General features: G+C 23.8%; 1 protein-coding gene across 3 annotated transcripts; it reads left to right on the top strand.

The window, feature by feature from the left end:
- The first annotated feature begins 920 nt into the window (after positions 1–920).
- On the top strand, positions 921–11,631 carry LOC107162902 (uncharacterized). Of its 3 annotated transcripts, XM_015510047.2 has the most exons (21): positions 921–1,140; positions 1,213–1,496; positions 1,574–1,833; positions 2,059–2,124; positions 2,212–2,328; positions 2,401–2,535; positions 3,795–3,870; positions 3,934–4,098; positions 4,150–5,018; positions 5,075–5,185; positions 5,277–5,411; positions 6,034–6,158; positions 6,361–6,598; positions 6,660–6,831; positions 7,033–7,162; positions 7,231–7,397; positions 7,465–8,726; positions 9,356–9,752; positions 10,254–10,318; positions 10,425–10,529; positions 10,597–11,631. In XM_015510047.2, exons 2-21 carry the CDS (start codon positions 1,265–1,267, stop codon positions 11,194–11,196), a joined length of 5,427 nt encoding a protein of 1,808 aa, XP_015365533.2. In that variant the 5' UTR covers positions 921–1,140; positions 1,213–1,264; the 3' UTR covers positions 11,197–11,631. The 3 variants fall into 3 exon arrangements, with proteins under 3 accessions (XP_015365533.2, XP_015365562.2, XP_015365569.2); XM_015510076.2 differs by lacking the exon at positions 2,059–2,124; XM_015510083.2 differs by lacking the exons at positions 2,059–2,124; positions 2,212–2,328 and having other exon boundaries at positions 923–1,140.
- Positions 11,632–12,714: the final 1,083 nt, after the last annotated feature.

The raw sequence follows: 12,714 nt of genomic DNA on the forward strand, positions 1-12,714 counted from the left end.
AAACGATTTTTGAGCGGAGACGGTTTATCTTCGATTTAAAAAGTCGCTCAAATGTTTTGAAAATTTTACCATGTAAGGCTGAAGTAAACAACCCAAATTTCAATACGAATGTTTTTAACCGAATTATAACAAAAAACTCCCAAAATGAAAATGTCTATAAATAGTTCAAAACTAGCTAAATTTTTCCGAACTTTAAACCGTTAGGAACAAAATCTAAAATACAACAAAAAAGATCTCTTGTCATTTTCATTTGAAGCTATATTTCTGGTAAAAAACGTCGTCCGTAATTATTTAATATTAAAAAATCGTGAAATCGTACGTTTTTCTCCTTTAACCGCTTTTATTTTGAGTACCGTTTCGAAAATCGAAAAATGTCTCCTCTAAAGTACCAGCTCAAGAACATTACTTTTCAGAAAAGATGTTACACTTGATACTTTTGAGTAAGTGTAAAAGGAAAAAAAGTGTTTACCGAATAAAAAAGATAAAGAAAAAGAAAAAGAAAATAATAAACATCATTGTAAAACCAATACATTCCTCGCTTAACTGATCTCTATGAGTATTTTAAATAAATAATATTAAAAAATAAATAAATAATGAATTAAAATGTAATTAATAATTGTATTGATTCAAAAATTGGCACAAATCAGATTGATAAAAATGTTATTTATCATAAACCAGTATCTGTAACCGCATATAACCAATATGGTAACGAGTAGACTCGACTTCGCTCACAGCATACCATGTATAAATATAGGTATAGGCATGACAAAATAAATTTATTGTTCTGTGGTATATGCTGGGATGTCCTATTCATGTATATTATATTATCTATGATAAATACTGATAACAATTGATAACAGCATTCATCGAATTCATATTATAATTATTTATATTATACATTTGTTTTTTTATTTTTTTTTATGATATTTTATAACAGAAAATAGAAAAAAAATCTAAAATTTGTCTTATAATATATTTATTATATTTTATGATTTGTTTTTAATTTACCTTATCATAGTGTATTTATTATGTATAATAAAATTAATAAACTAAATATGCCATAAATTCAATGATGAATTATTTAATTGATCACACTCAAAAAAACTATTTCTTTACATTATATTATAAACCAAAACTGTGGTGAGTATAATATTATTTTATTTTGTATTTGTTTGTTTTTAATTATTTACTACTATGTCACCTGTTAACTAGATTTCATAATGTGATCTTAAACAGCTTCAACCATTTACAGTTTTGTAGAAAAATGTCTATTCACAGAAATATTGGTTTGAATATACAAGAAATTAGTCCAAATAAGCTAAAAGAACCTAAAAATATGATTCATACATCAGAAGCCATAATAGAAGGTGATACATGTAAGCAACAATTTAGACCAAATTTTCCTACAGTTAAGGATAAAGTTCAAATTTTAAATAAAGCAATTATAAGACCACCAATTCCAACAATCAATGAAACTGTTCTGCTTAATAAACAATGTAAGTGATATTTAATGCAATAATATTTTAACTGCCAATTTGTATATTAATTTTCTTAAATATTTATATTAATTCAGATATACTTCCAACAAATAAACCAACTACCAAAGTTGATAAAATAATATTAAATAATTTTGTTGAAGAGCAAAAGGATCCTGAAAAAAATACTAAAGCTATAGAGACAAAATTATACATTGAAAAAAAAAAAAAAGAACGATCTCAAAAATGTAAACTAGATTTATTGGAGAAAAAAAAGTTGGCGGAAGAACGAAAAAAAAAATTAGATCAATTAAAACAAACTACAAGAGAACTAGCTAAAGCTTCTAATAAGCAAAAGGTAATGATATTCAAAAATAAAGAAAGCATTATGGATAATGATTGTATATTATGTCAATATCTATTAAATAGATACTCTAAATAACCATGATTAAATATTAAATTTATAATCAAATAAAAACATAAAGTTTACATTTCTTCTTAGAAGAGTAAAATTTTTATAAGTTTTAACATTATAAAATTCATATTTTTTAAGCCAATGACAAAATTTAACTTAAATTTTTAGACTCTTCGTGTTCAAGACAAATGTAAAATTGGTATTAATTTACCAATTGAATCAAATGAAACTAATGTTAGTACTCGACATTGACAACATTAATTATTTGGCATTCATTACTAACATATTTTATATGATAATATTTATGAATTGTATCTTTAGGTTGATCAAACATGTTCACCTCCATCTAAAGTTAAAAGTGTTAAAAAACCACTAAAAGCTCTTAAAAATTTTCAAAAAATTAGTATTAATTTACCAACTGAATCAAATGAATCTAAAGTATATTACTTAGCATAAATTATTTTTAATTCATTATAAAATTTATATATTTCTTATAAAATTTTTATTTAGGTTGATCAAACTTGGTCACCACCTCCACCTAAAATAAAAAGTTTAAAAAAACCACTAGAAGCTCCAAAAAATGTACAAAAAAAGTCAATTAAAGGTTTTGAAATCACAGATGAATGTTCAAATGATGCAAAAAATGTAAGTATTTGTATTTAATTTCTTTCAATCATAATATCGTAAGACATGGATAGCATATGTTATGTGCCAAATATTTCCTATTTCTTCTATTTCTTGCATGCCATTAAATTATTTATAATATTTTATATAAATATAAATATACTAGAGATGTTACGAACCATAATATTTAAGGTCGAACCGAACTTTTCTTTAAATTAACGAACTCGAACAGATCCAAACCTATACACTTTTAATCGAACCCAAACCGAACCGCACTCTTCAAATATTTTATCGAACTCGAACCGAACATTAAAAGTTAAATTGGATATTATTTTATTTAATATTTATTTATTTATTTATTTATTTATCGTTTAGCCACAATACCTCAGAATTATTGAATAAAGGTTTTACTACTATTTACTTAAATACTTTAATAGTTAATTATTATATGCATGAGATTTTTAATTTTTAATTATTAACATGGTGATAACTGATATGAAAAAGCAAACATTAAACAACTAATATTAATTATTTAATAATAATTTATAATTTTAGCCGTTACTCCGTCGACTTTTATTTTTATTTCTCTGGTTCGATTATCGAACGGAACTATTAGATATTTGGTTTGGTTTGATTATTTGGAATTTCCAATCGGTTTTCTAACCAAACCGAACACCCAGAGTTTGGTTTGGTTCGGTTCGAAAATCGAACAGTTCGTAACATCTCTAAAATATATCAATATAATATATTCCCTCATATTATGCTTGGTATGGAATCTACATTTTGAATAAATCTACTATTTAGTTTTTTAAAAAACATTATTAATAGTCAAAATGTGGTTATAGGTATTATTAATTATCAAAAATAAAAAGTATTTTAATTTTTATATGCTCAATTTTAATTAGTAGAGATGTTACAAACCATAATATTTAAAGTTAAACCAAACCCGAACCAAACTTTTTTTAAATTAACGAACTCAAACAGATTCAAACCTATACACTTTGAATCAAACCCAAACTGAACTCAAATTTTTTTGGAACAAACCAAAAAAGTCAAAATTAGATATTATTTTATTTAAAATTTATTAAAATTTAAAATTTATTTTTTATTTTGCTAGTTGGATTATTGAACCAAACTATTAGGTATTTGGTTTGGTTCAATTTGAAAATCGAATAGTTTGTATCATCTGTATTAGTTAGAAATTAAAGAACAATAATTACAATAACATTGTTAATTTTTATTTAATTATAGTATGTATTATGATTATTTTTTAACCTTAGATTATAAGTACATGTTCATCTACTAAAATATCAACAGAACCAAATACAATTTCAACAACAAAATTAATAGACCCAAGTATGTCTCATTATTGTATATATAAATACTTAATATTTTTAACTTTTAATGTTGGTTGTTTAGAATCTCAAAAACGTTATGTTACCAAACCAGAAAATTTATTTTCTCAACTGAAATTCAATGATGATTATAAACTATTTGGAAAGAATTTATTTGATATTCCGATTCCTAAACTAATTGATTCTGATACTTCTTTCGTTCAAAAAGATAATAATGAAAATAATGGTGGTAAGTATATTGTTTTATAATTATTAAAAATATAAAGATAATTATGATTAGTAATTTTAGTGACCTTGTCAAATGGATCGTGCTATGATAATGAAAAACAACCAAGTGATAGTGCCTATTTGAACAGAGAGACATTGACTATGCCCGACATTAATTTGAGTATACAACCTTCGTATATTATAAATAATAGTACTAAATCACAAACAGGCTTGCAGTTGCCTATTAGATCCCATGAAGAAATTATGAAAAGCATTGACAATCTAGAAGAGCTTCAAGAATTATTGTTTGTTCAGTGTTCGCCAGTTAAAAATTGTTTATCAGAATCAACCCAAACTGAAAATCTTAACAATATATTATCATTGTCGGCTCCTAAATCTCCTCCACCTCCAATGAGTTTTATTTCAGTATTAAAATGTAAACAAAATTTAAAACAATCAGAAAAAAATAATTTGGAATTTTATGACCCTGCAGGGGACTTAAATATGAATGAATATACAATAACAAATAATTTGTTTTCTAATAAAGTCAATAATGTTGAATCTACTCAATTTAATAAAACAGATGTAAATATTTGTGATGAAGAGGTAAATTTATCAAATGTTCACCATGGTGAAACAAAAAACTGTTCAGATAGCTTTAAACCTTCATTAATTGATAAACCAACTAAACCAAAATCTAATAAGTTATCTTCAATTGAAATTATTGAAAATAATAATTGTGAAGAAATAATTGATAGTGACAAACTATTTACTAAATTGAATATAATAACTAATAAAGATATTAAACAAGTTTTAACTAAGCTTAATTATGACTTTGATTTATTGACAAAAAATGATTATTGTAAATCAAATGATTTACATAGCAGTTGCATAAATTTAAAATTTGATGAAAATAGTTCAAATAATGGATCATCGCATCATGTGAGTAATTAAGTTACTAAATAAGCTCAATTTTAAGATTATATTAATGTTATTAGTTTCCTGAAATCCATGATGAATTTCAAGCAGAACTTGATACACTCGACCAATTAAATGACTCCTTATGTGATATCGAAAGAATGAGTTGCGACATGTCAATTAAATCTAAAGTAATACTGTGATATTTTTATATTTCTTCTTAATAATTCAACAGATAGTTTTATTTAGTTATAACATTTTAATTGATATTTTACATTTCAGAAACAATCTGTTGAACTGAATGATCAATGTAATTTTATTGAGAGTGATATTCCAACACCACTTTCCAAACTAAACGCTTTATCGTCAAATATGATGTGTGTAGATAAAACAATAACTGGTTTTTCTATTCAAATGGTAATAATATTATATTTACTTTTATTTAATACTTAGTGTGAATTGGTACTCACTACTATTTACAAATTGTAATGTTATGAATAAAAATATAAATGTATGAATAAATCAGCTTAAATAAACAATTATTTATTCAATATTTGATTTTATATTAAGTTATAGAAAAATATGCAAATTCTGATTATTTTATTTAAAATATTTATTTATCATTAAATAATTGAATATATTTTAGTAGGTAGTAAATTAAATACTTTAAACTCAATTAAAATATTAATTTCAAGATCACAAAAAAAAAAAAATAACCTATTAATCTAATTTTCTCATATACTGAGATACTCAGAATTTTAATTAGCGCGATTCCACATTTAAGTGTTTACACCGCCATTTCACAATTTACTCTAATATACATTATTTACCTGTAATAGAATTAGATACAATGTAAATAAAATTTGACTAAAAGAATTTGTGCTATAGCCCGTAGCTGGACCTCATCATTGACTTCAGCACCACTGTCTCCAATTCTTTAAAAATTTGATGCGACTGTGTCAAAATTGAGCGTTTTGGGCCCACCACTGAATATACAATATATATTTACTATTACTAATATTGATGTATATTTTTTTAGTTTGAACAATTAATTAAGGATGAAGAACTCAGGGCAAACCAACACCGTACCATACTTAGTTTAAAGGAAAAATCTTTAACTAATCGTTTGAAATGGGAAATTACTATGTATGACCTTCAAGTGAAGTAAGAACTATTTATAATATTTTAAAGTTCATTTGGCTTGATTTTTATGTGATTCATGTGTTCGTGTATACTTTTCTCATGTTATTTTTATTGCTTATTATTTATATTTTGTAAAAATATAGAAAATATTTAAATAAAGAATAAAAATAAAAGTTTTATTCTACATTTAATTTTAACAATCAATATTTTGTATGTTTTATAGGAATTTAAAAAACAGACTTGGTCATGAAAAACAATTTCAGTTATTCAAACAAAAACAACGAGGTACTGTAAAAAAGTTGGAACACTCATTGTCTCAAGTAAAACGACTTGGTAGAGTAATAGATTCAGTATATAAGCAACGCTTTATAATGCTTGAAGAACATTTACAACATTTGAGAAACCAATCATCTTCCAAAAAAGTTATACGTAAATTAAAAAGCTTAGATCAATTTTTAAAGGTAATATTTGTTTATTAGACTTTAGATATATTTGAGATTAATAAGAAACATTTGATTTTAGAAAGATGAACATGGTTGTCAGTCACTTAATTCTCATGTTTTTAAAGAATTTAATAAATCTGACTGTTTTGATACTAACGATAGTGAACATGATAACATTAATACAATTGAATCAAAAAATAATACATCACCAACATTATTTGAATTAAATAAATCTAAAATCATTTCGCAAAGTGAGTTAATTTATTATCAAAATTTTTCATTTTATGTATTTATTGTTACACATTTTATTATATTATAAACTATAAAAAGATAAATATTATTATTGAGGTCAGTTGTATTTTTAAATTAATTATCTATTTATCATTTTATTACTGTATTCATTTTAAAATTTTATGTTTAATTTTTAATAACATTAGATTTCTGTTTAATAGACCAAGCAACTTCTCCTATTAGTATTGGAACAAATATTTTCAATCAAGTTCAAAATGTCAAAGTTCAAACAGATGTTAAATGTTCATCACAAATTGTCATTGATAAATCTATACAAACTTCTAAAACAGAGTAAGTGTAGGGTTTTCTTTAATAGCTGTTTATATAATATGATTATTAACTAGTTATAAAATATTTAGATGTAACCATACAAATAATGAAATTATAAAATCATCTAATCCAATTGAATTTTCTTATAAAAATGGAATGTTTGATGCAATTAAAACCAAGGATAAAAGATCATTGTCTCCAATTTTATCTACAGTTCCTGTTAAACTGAGAAAATATCCAACAGAAACATCGATTAGTAAATAAAATAGTTGAAATTTCAAAATAAAGTTCTACTTAATTATGTATATTCATTTATTTTCAAGGTACAAATTCAGAACAGAGTGATCTGGATACACGGATAATATCTTTACAAGAACAACTTGAAGCTAGAAAGTTAGAATCTTTTAGATTGAAAAAAGAACAAAAAAAACTTAAATTAGAGAATCTCAAAGCTAAAGAGCAAGATCTTTTGAAACAGATTAATTTATACGATAAGAAAATTGAAGAATCAAGAAAAAGTTTGATGGTCGAAATAAAGAAAAAAAATATGATTATATCAAAATCTTCAACAAAAAATGACTCCTCTCCTTCAACAAATTCTAGTTGTTCTGTTCTTCAAAATATAATTAATTATGAAAATGATCACAGTCAACATATGTATGAATCAGATAATATAACACGGATAGATGGTAAGCAATATTTCTATCCAATTGCTACCAATAAGGAATGTAATCATAGTAAATCCTTAGACAAACCAGTAAATGAGTTTAAAAAAATAAATGTTTATAAATCAAAGGACAATCACGATATGCTTACAAATAATGTTGATTCAGTAAATATTGATAGTTATAATTGTATAGAACAATCATTTCAATCTTTAGGGACAATCCCAATTTGTGAAGATATTCAACTACATGAAAAGCGCACTGCAGAAGAAGTAAATGCTCTAAAAAATGCTCATGATAATGATACTCAAGAAAGCAATCTCTTTATATCCCTACCACAGAAGGCTTTAGACGTTCATACACCAAATGATCTTAAAGTAAATTTAAAGGAAGAAACTCATTCATGTGAAGTAAATGAAACAATTTACAATAGTATAAATTTAGATATTTCATTATGCGAGTATTCTATTCCAAACAAAATTATGTCAGAAATTTCCAATAACCAAGAATTATATTTTGAAATAGATGATAAAAAGTCAAAATCACTGATTATTGATGATAATATTAGTTGCTCCAATACAACTTCATCTGATAGTAGTGCTCTTCAAAGACATTTCATTGTTAATTTAAATGAAAATGATACTGATGTATGCAAAATGCAGAAAAACAGTATCAGTCAATTTGAAGAACCTAATTATAAAACTAGATTGGATGATACTTATAGCCCAGATTTTACATCAGATGAATGTACTTCAGAATTTCCTGGGTCATATGAACTTAATAGAAATGATAATATTATAGAATCAAATTATAGTGAACAAAGTAGTGAAACTTCTCATGAAGAAGAAAGAAGTGAAGGAGAAATAATATTTGAGGATAAAACATTTATTGAACAGTATTCAGATTATCATAGTGATTTTGTAAGTAAAATTATAAAACTATACCATAGTAATAACTGTAGAGCGTGGATTTATATGCATTAAAAATCAATCAAATATGCATAAAAAAAATTATTTTTGGAACATTTAATTAATTAATACAATATATTATACAAAAAAATATCGAATAATACTAAAAACACTTTTCTTTATTTTTTTCACTTTCACTATATTCAGATAGCTTTAATCTATATATTAAAAAAGGAATCAATTTATATCAAAAATTTCTCCTAAAATAAATGTACTTACCTGTATTTTGATATTTTGATATTTTGATATTAATCGAATCAATCGAAACTATAAAAATATAATTTTTTTTTGTTATATTATAATTGAAAATAGTATAAATTTAGAAAGTTTTCAAAAAAAACATTGAAATATGCACGAAAAGATGAAATACCTATGCAATTAAAATTGTAAAATAAGCCCTTAAAATAGAAAAATGACGAAATATGCAAAAATATGCACTAACAAAGTTTCATTTTTTAAATCGGTATGTCATCATGCGATCAACCAGAATAAATATGCAAATGCATACAAATCCCTGCTCTAGTAATAGGTTATTTTTATTACTAATAACTTAAACATACCTCTTATGTATTATATTTTAGGTTCAAAATGAGAATTTTACTGATGACCAAGTTCATGTTATTACCACTAACATTTTTAACTGTCTTCTAAAAGATGCTAAAAAATCATTTAAATGTAACATGAATAAATCATTATTTCATCCAGAGAAAAATTATCTTAAAAATTTAACAGAAGAAACTCCATTGTTGTTTATCTTAAAACGCGAAGAAGAAAATCAAAACAGGATTATTCTCTCAGAGCAATCAACAATTATTTCAGATGTACTTTTTAAGCAGCATTTACAACCTATTTTTTCCGAAATTCTTCAAATGTATTTACCTATATTGAATGAAATAGAAATGGAAAAATTAACAGTATATTTAAAGTGGTCTTCTACTAAAAGAAAAAAATTGAAATTATCGAAATGTTTAGTTTTTCGTAAGTGAATGATATTTTTGTTTGTTATTTTATGTTGTTATTAGACTGCTCTAAAATATTTGCTTGTTTGTTTATTTTATTAATGCTTATTTTACTGCATGCTGTTAATTTGCTTCATAATAATAAATATTTACATTTATTTCAAGTATGCATAAAAACATCCATTACTTACAATTATTCATATTGTTTATGAAATGGATCAATTTGATGTATTTTGGTTTGATTTTTTTTTACATTTTTTATTTTAAATAAAATCTCTTACCAAATTTAAGATCTTAAATTGTATATTTTGTAAGTGACATATTTATCATTTTATTGTCTAAATAATAAACTAGAATTCAATTTGTGGTTTTGTTTTTATATTTTTTATAAATACTTCTTAGATACTTTTTATTTATTTATTGTGCAATGTCAATTTATTATTAATCGTAAATTGCTTAAAATTTGTAAATAATGTAACATATGTATGTATTGTATAAACTTGTATTGATTTTACTCTAGAACCCAAAATTGATGTTGATGATGAAAATTCATTTGAAATGTTTTATCAAAAGTATTTAGAGCAGGTAATAATTATGGTTTTAATATATTATGTGTTCTTATAAATTGATAATATTTAATTAACTAATTGGATTTGTTCATATATATAATTTCTAATTAAAACTGTTTTAGAAAAAATCTCCGACTTTCCAAGATGAAAATAATGATGTTATGCTCGATCATACCCAAAAAGAAGCAGAAAAATTAAAACAAGAACAAAAGCTTATTGAAGAAGAAGTAAGTAGGAATGGTTTTCTCAGAATAAATTATATCTTATAATTTATTGGTCTTTTGTGTTTTTCAGATTGAACGTCTTCGAATGTCGGAAGAAGTACAATTTTTTCTTAGAGAAATACCTAATAAGCCACCTCCCCCTTATAAGAGTCCCACTAAAACCAAAGCTCTTATTGACATACCTTATACATCTGATGAAGTTCACAATTTAGTTTTGACAGCTTCTAATCAAATTTTCAATGGTTCTCAAAGTGCATTATCTAATGATTATATTGTAGAATCAGATTCAACTTTACATGTTGATTATAAAACATTGATTTTTGATTACTGTAAAGAAATTGCTCTAGACTTATTTATTGACGAAACATATTTACCTTTATGGAAGAGATCTATAAAAAAATTGAAGCATTTTAGGGCTAAACCAAAAAATCCTAAAGAATTAAGTGATGTTGTAATAAAAAAAATGAACCAGATTATTGACATAGACGAGTGTGAAGAAAAAGTAAATAAATTTGTAGTGAAACAAATGTATGAAGAAAATAGTAAATGGACTGATTTTCAAATGGATGAATTGGAAATACAAAATGATATTGTTCAAAATTTGATGAAAAAATTAGTTTGCGATACTATCATAAATACCAAAACTAATTTTTATTTAAAATTTATCTAAGAAAAGTATTCCTTAGTTCATTAATTTTATATATTATAATATATAAACCACTTGTATGTATATTTTTTTACATATTATTTTTATATACATTTAAAATACTTTTTTACATTTATAATTGAAATTACATCTCATTTTATTTATAAATAACTATGTTATTAAACATTTATCATTTTTTAAATGTTTTATTTGTGGAATTAATATACAATTTGTATTTTATAACTATGAACATTAAAGACGGCTTAACATTATGTTTATATAATATATCTAAATATCTTCTATTAAAAAACAAATTTACTGAATTTCTTTCAATTGAAAGCAGTGCTATACTGATATAATGCACCTACTACTTATGGCTAGTGGCTACTACCCTGTCCTTTTAATATTAATCAAATTGTAACAACTTTTTAAGTAATATAAATGTAAAAATGTCTCATACATTTTTTTAATGAGTTACTTGTATCTATTTGAACACTAATAAATTATAGAAATTGGTATGTGGTAATAATTAAAAGTTAACAAATCTATGTAAGATCTATGTTAGAAATAATTTGTTGTTATCAAAATTATTCGGTTATTGAAATACCTTCAATGTCTGATTGACTAGAGTTTTTTTTTATTATATTGTTAGTAGATAACTTCTAAGTCAATATTGTAGTAGGTACTGTTCAATGATAGGAATAGGTTAATTTTTTATTTAAATGCGTATATTAAAATAAAATATAACAAAATTACTAAAATAATAATACTATAAAAGTAAGTTACCTACAGTAATTTATAGTTAGCATTATATTACCACAGATTATATAATCTGTGATATTACCATTTAACACTGCTCAACAACTAGTCAACTAGCATATTATATTGTAATTACTAATTATAATATGTGCTATTCTAAAAATTCAACAAGTTTTTTATTATTATATTGTGAAATTTATAATATTCTAGAATTCAATGATTACAATATAACCAATGAAAATTATATTTTCATTTTTAAATGTGTTGTATAACATCTAAAATCCCATCAGTTACATTCTACTGCTTCTTGAATTTCTAGAACAGGTGTCGGAAGAACACAATTGTGGTAAAATAGACTAGTTCCATTTTTATCTGATTTTAAATATTAATATTAAAATTTTGAAAAAATGTAATAGAAAATTATTGATCAATATTATGTACTCTGATATAAACCGTTTTTATTTACTGGCTGGTTCATAGAGGTAAATAAAAATTATGTATTTATGGTCTGGTTATACTTTTCATTTGTTAGACTTTAAAATTTTAATTGTGCTGTATGCACAATAATTAAATCTATTGTTCATAATATGCACAGAATAGATCTATGACCGTGGAATAGATTAATTTATTTTGTATTTCTGTACACTAATAGTCACTAATATCAAATAAAATATACTGTTCTATGCTAAATGCCAATATAATAAACACTAATCAGTAATCAGAAAGCACTTATCAGTCATCAGTTTATCACTGAAACGTCTGAAATTATCATAGATTATATTC

Source organism: Diuraphis noxia, unplaced genomic scaffold (assembly GCF_037042655.1).
Source record: "Diuraphis noxia isolate RWA-SAM2 unplaced genomic scaffold, SU_Dnox_SAM2 contig0002, whole genome shotgun sequence".
Lineage (NCBI taxonomy): Eukaryota > Metazoa > Arthropoda > Insecta > Hemiptera > Aphididae > Diuraphis > Diuraphis noxia.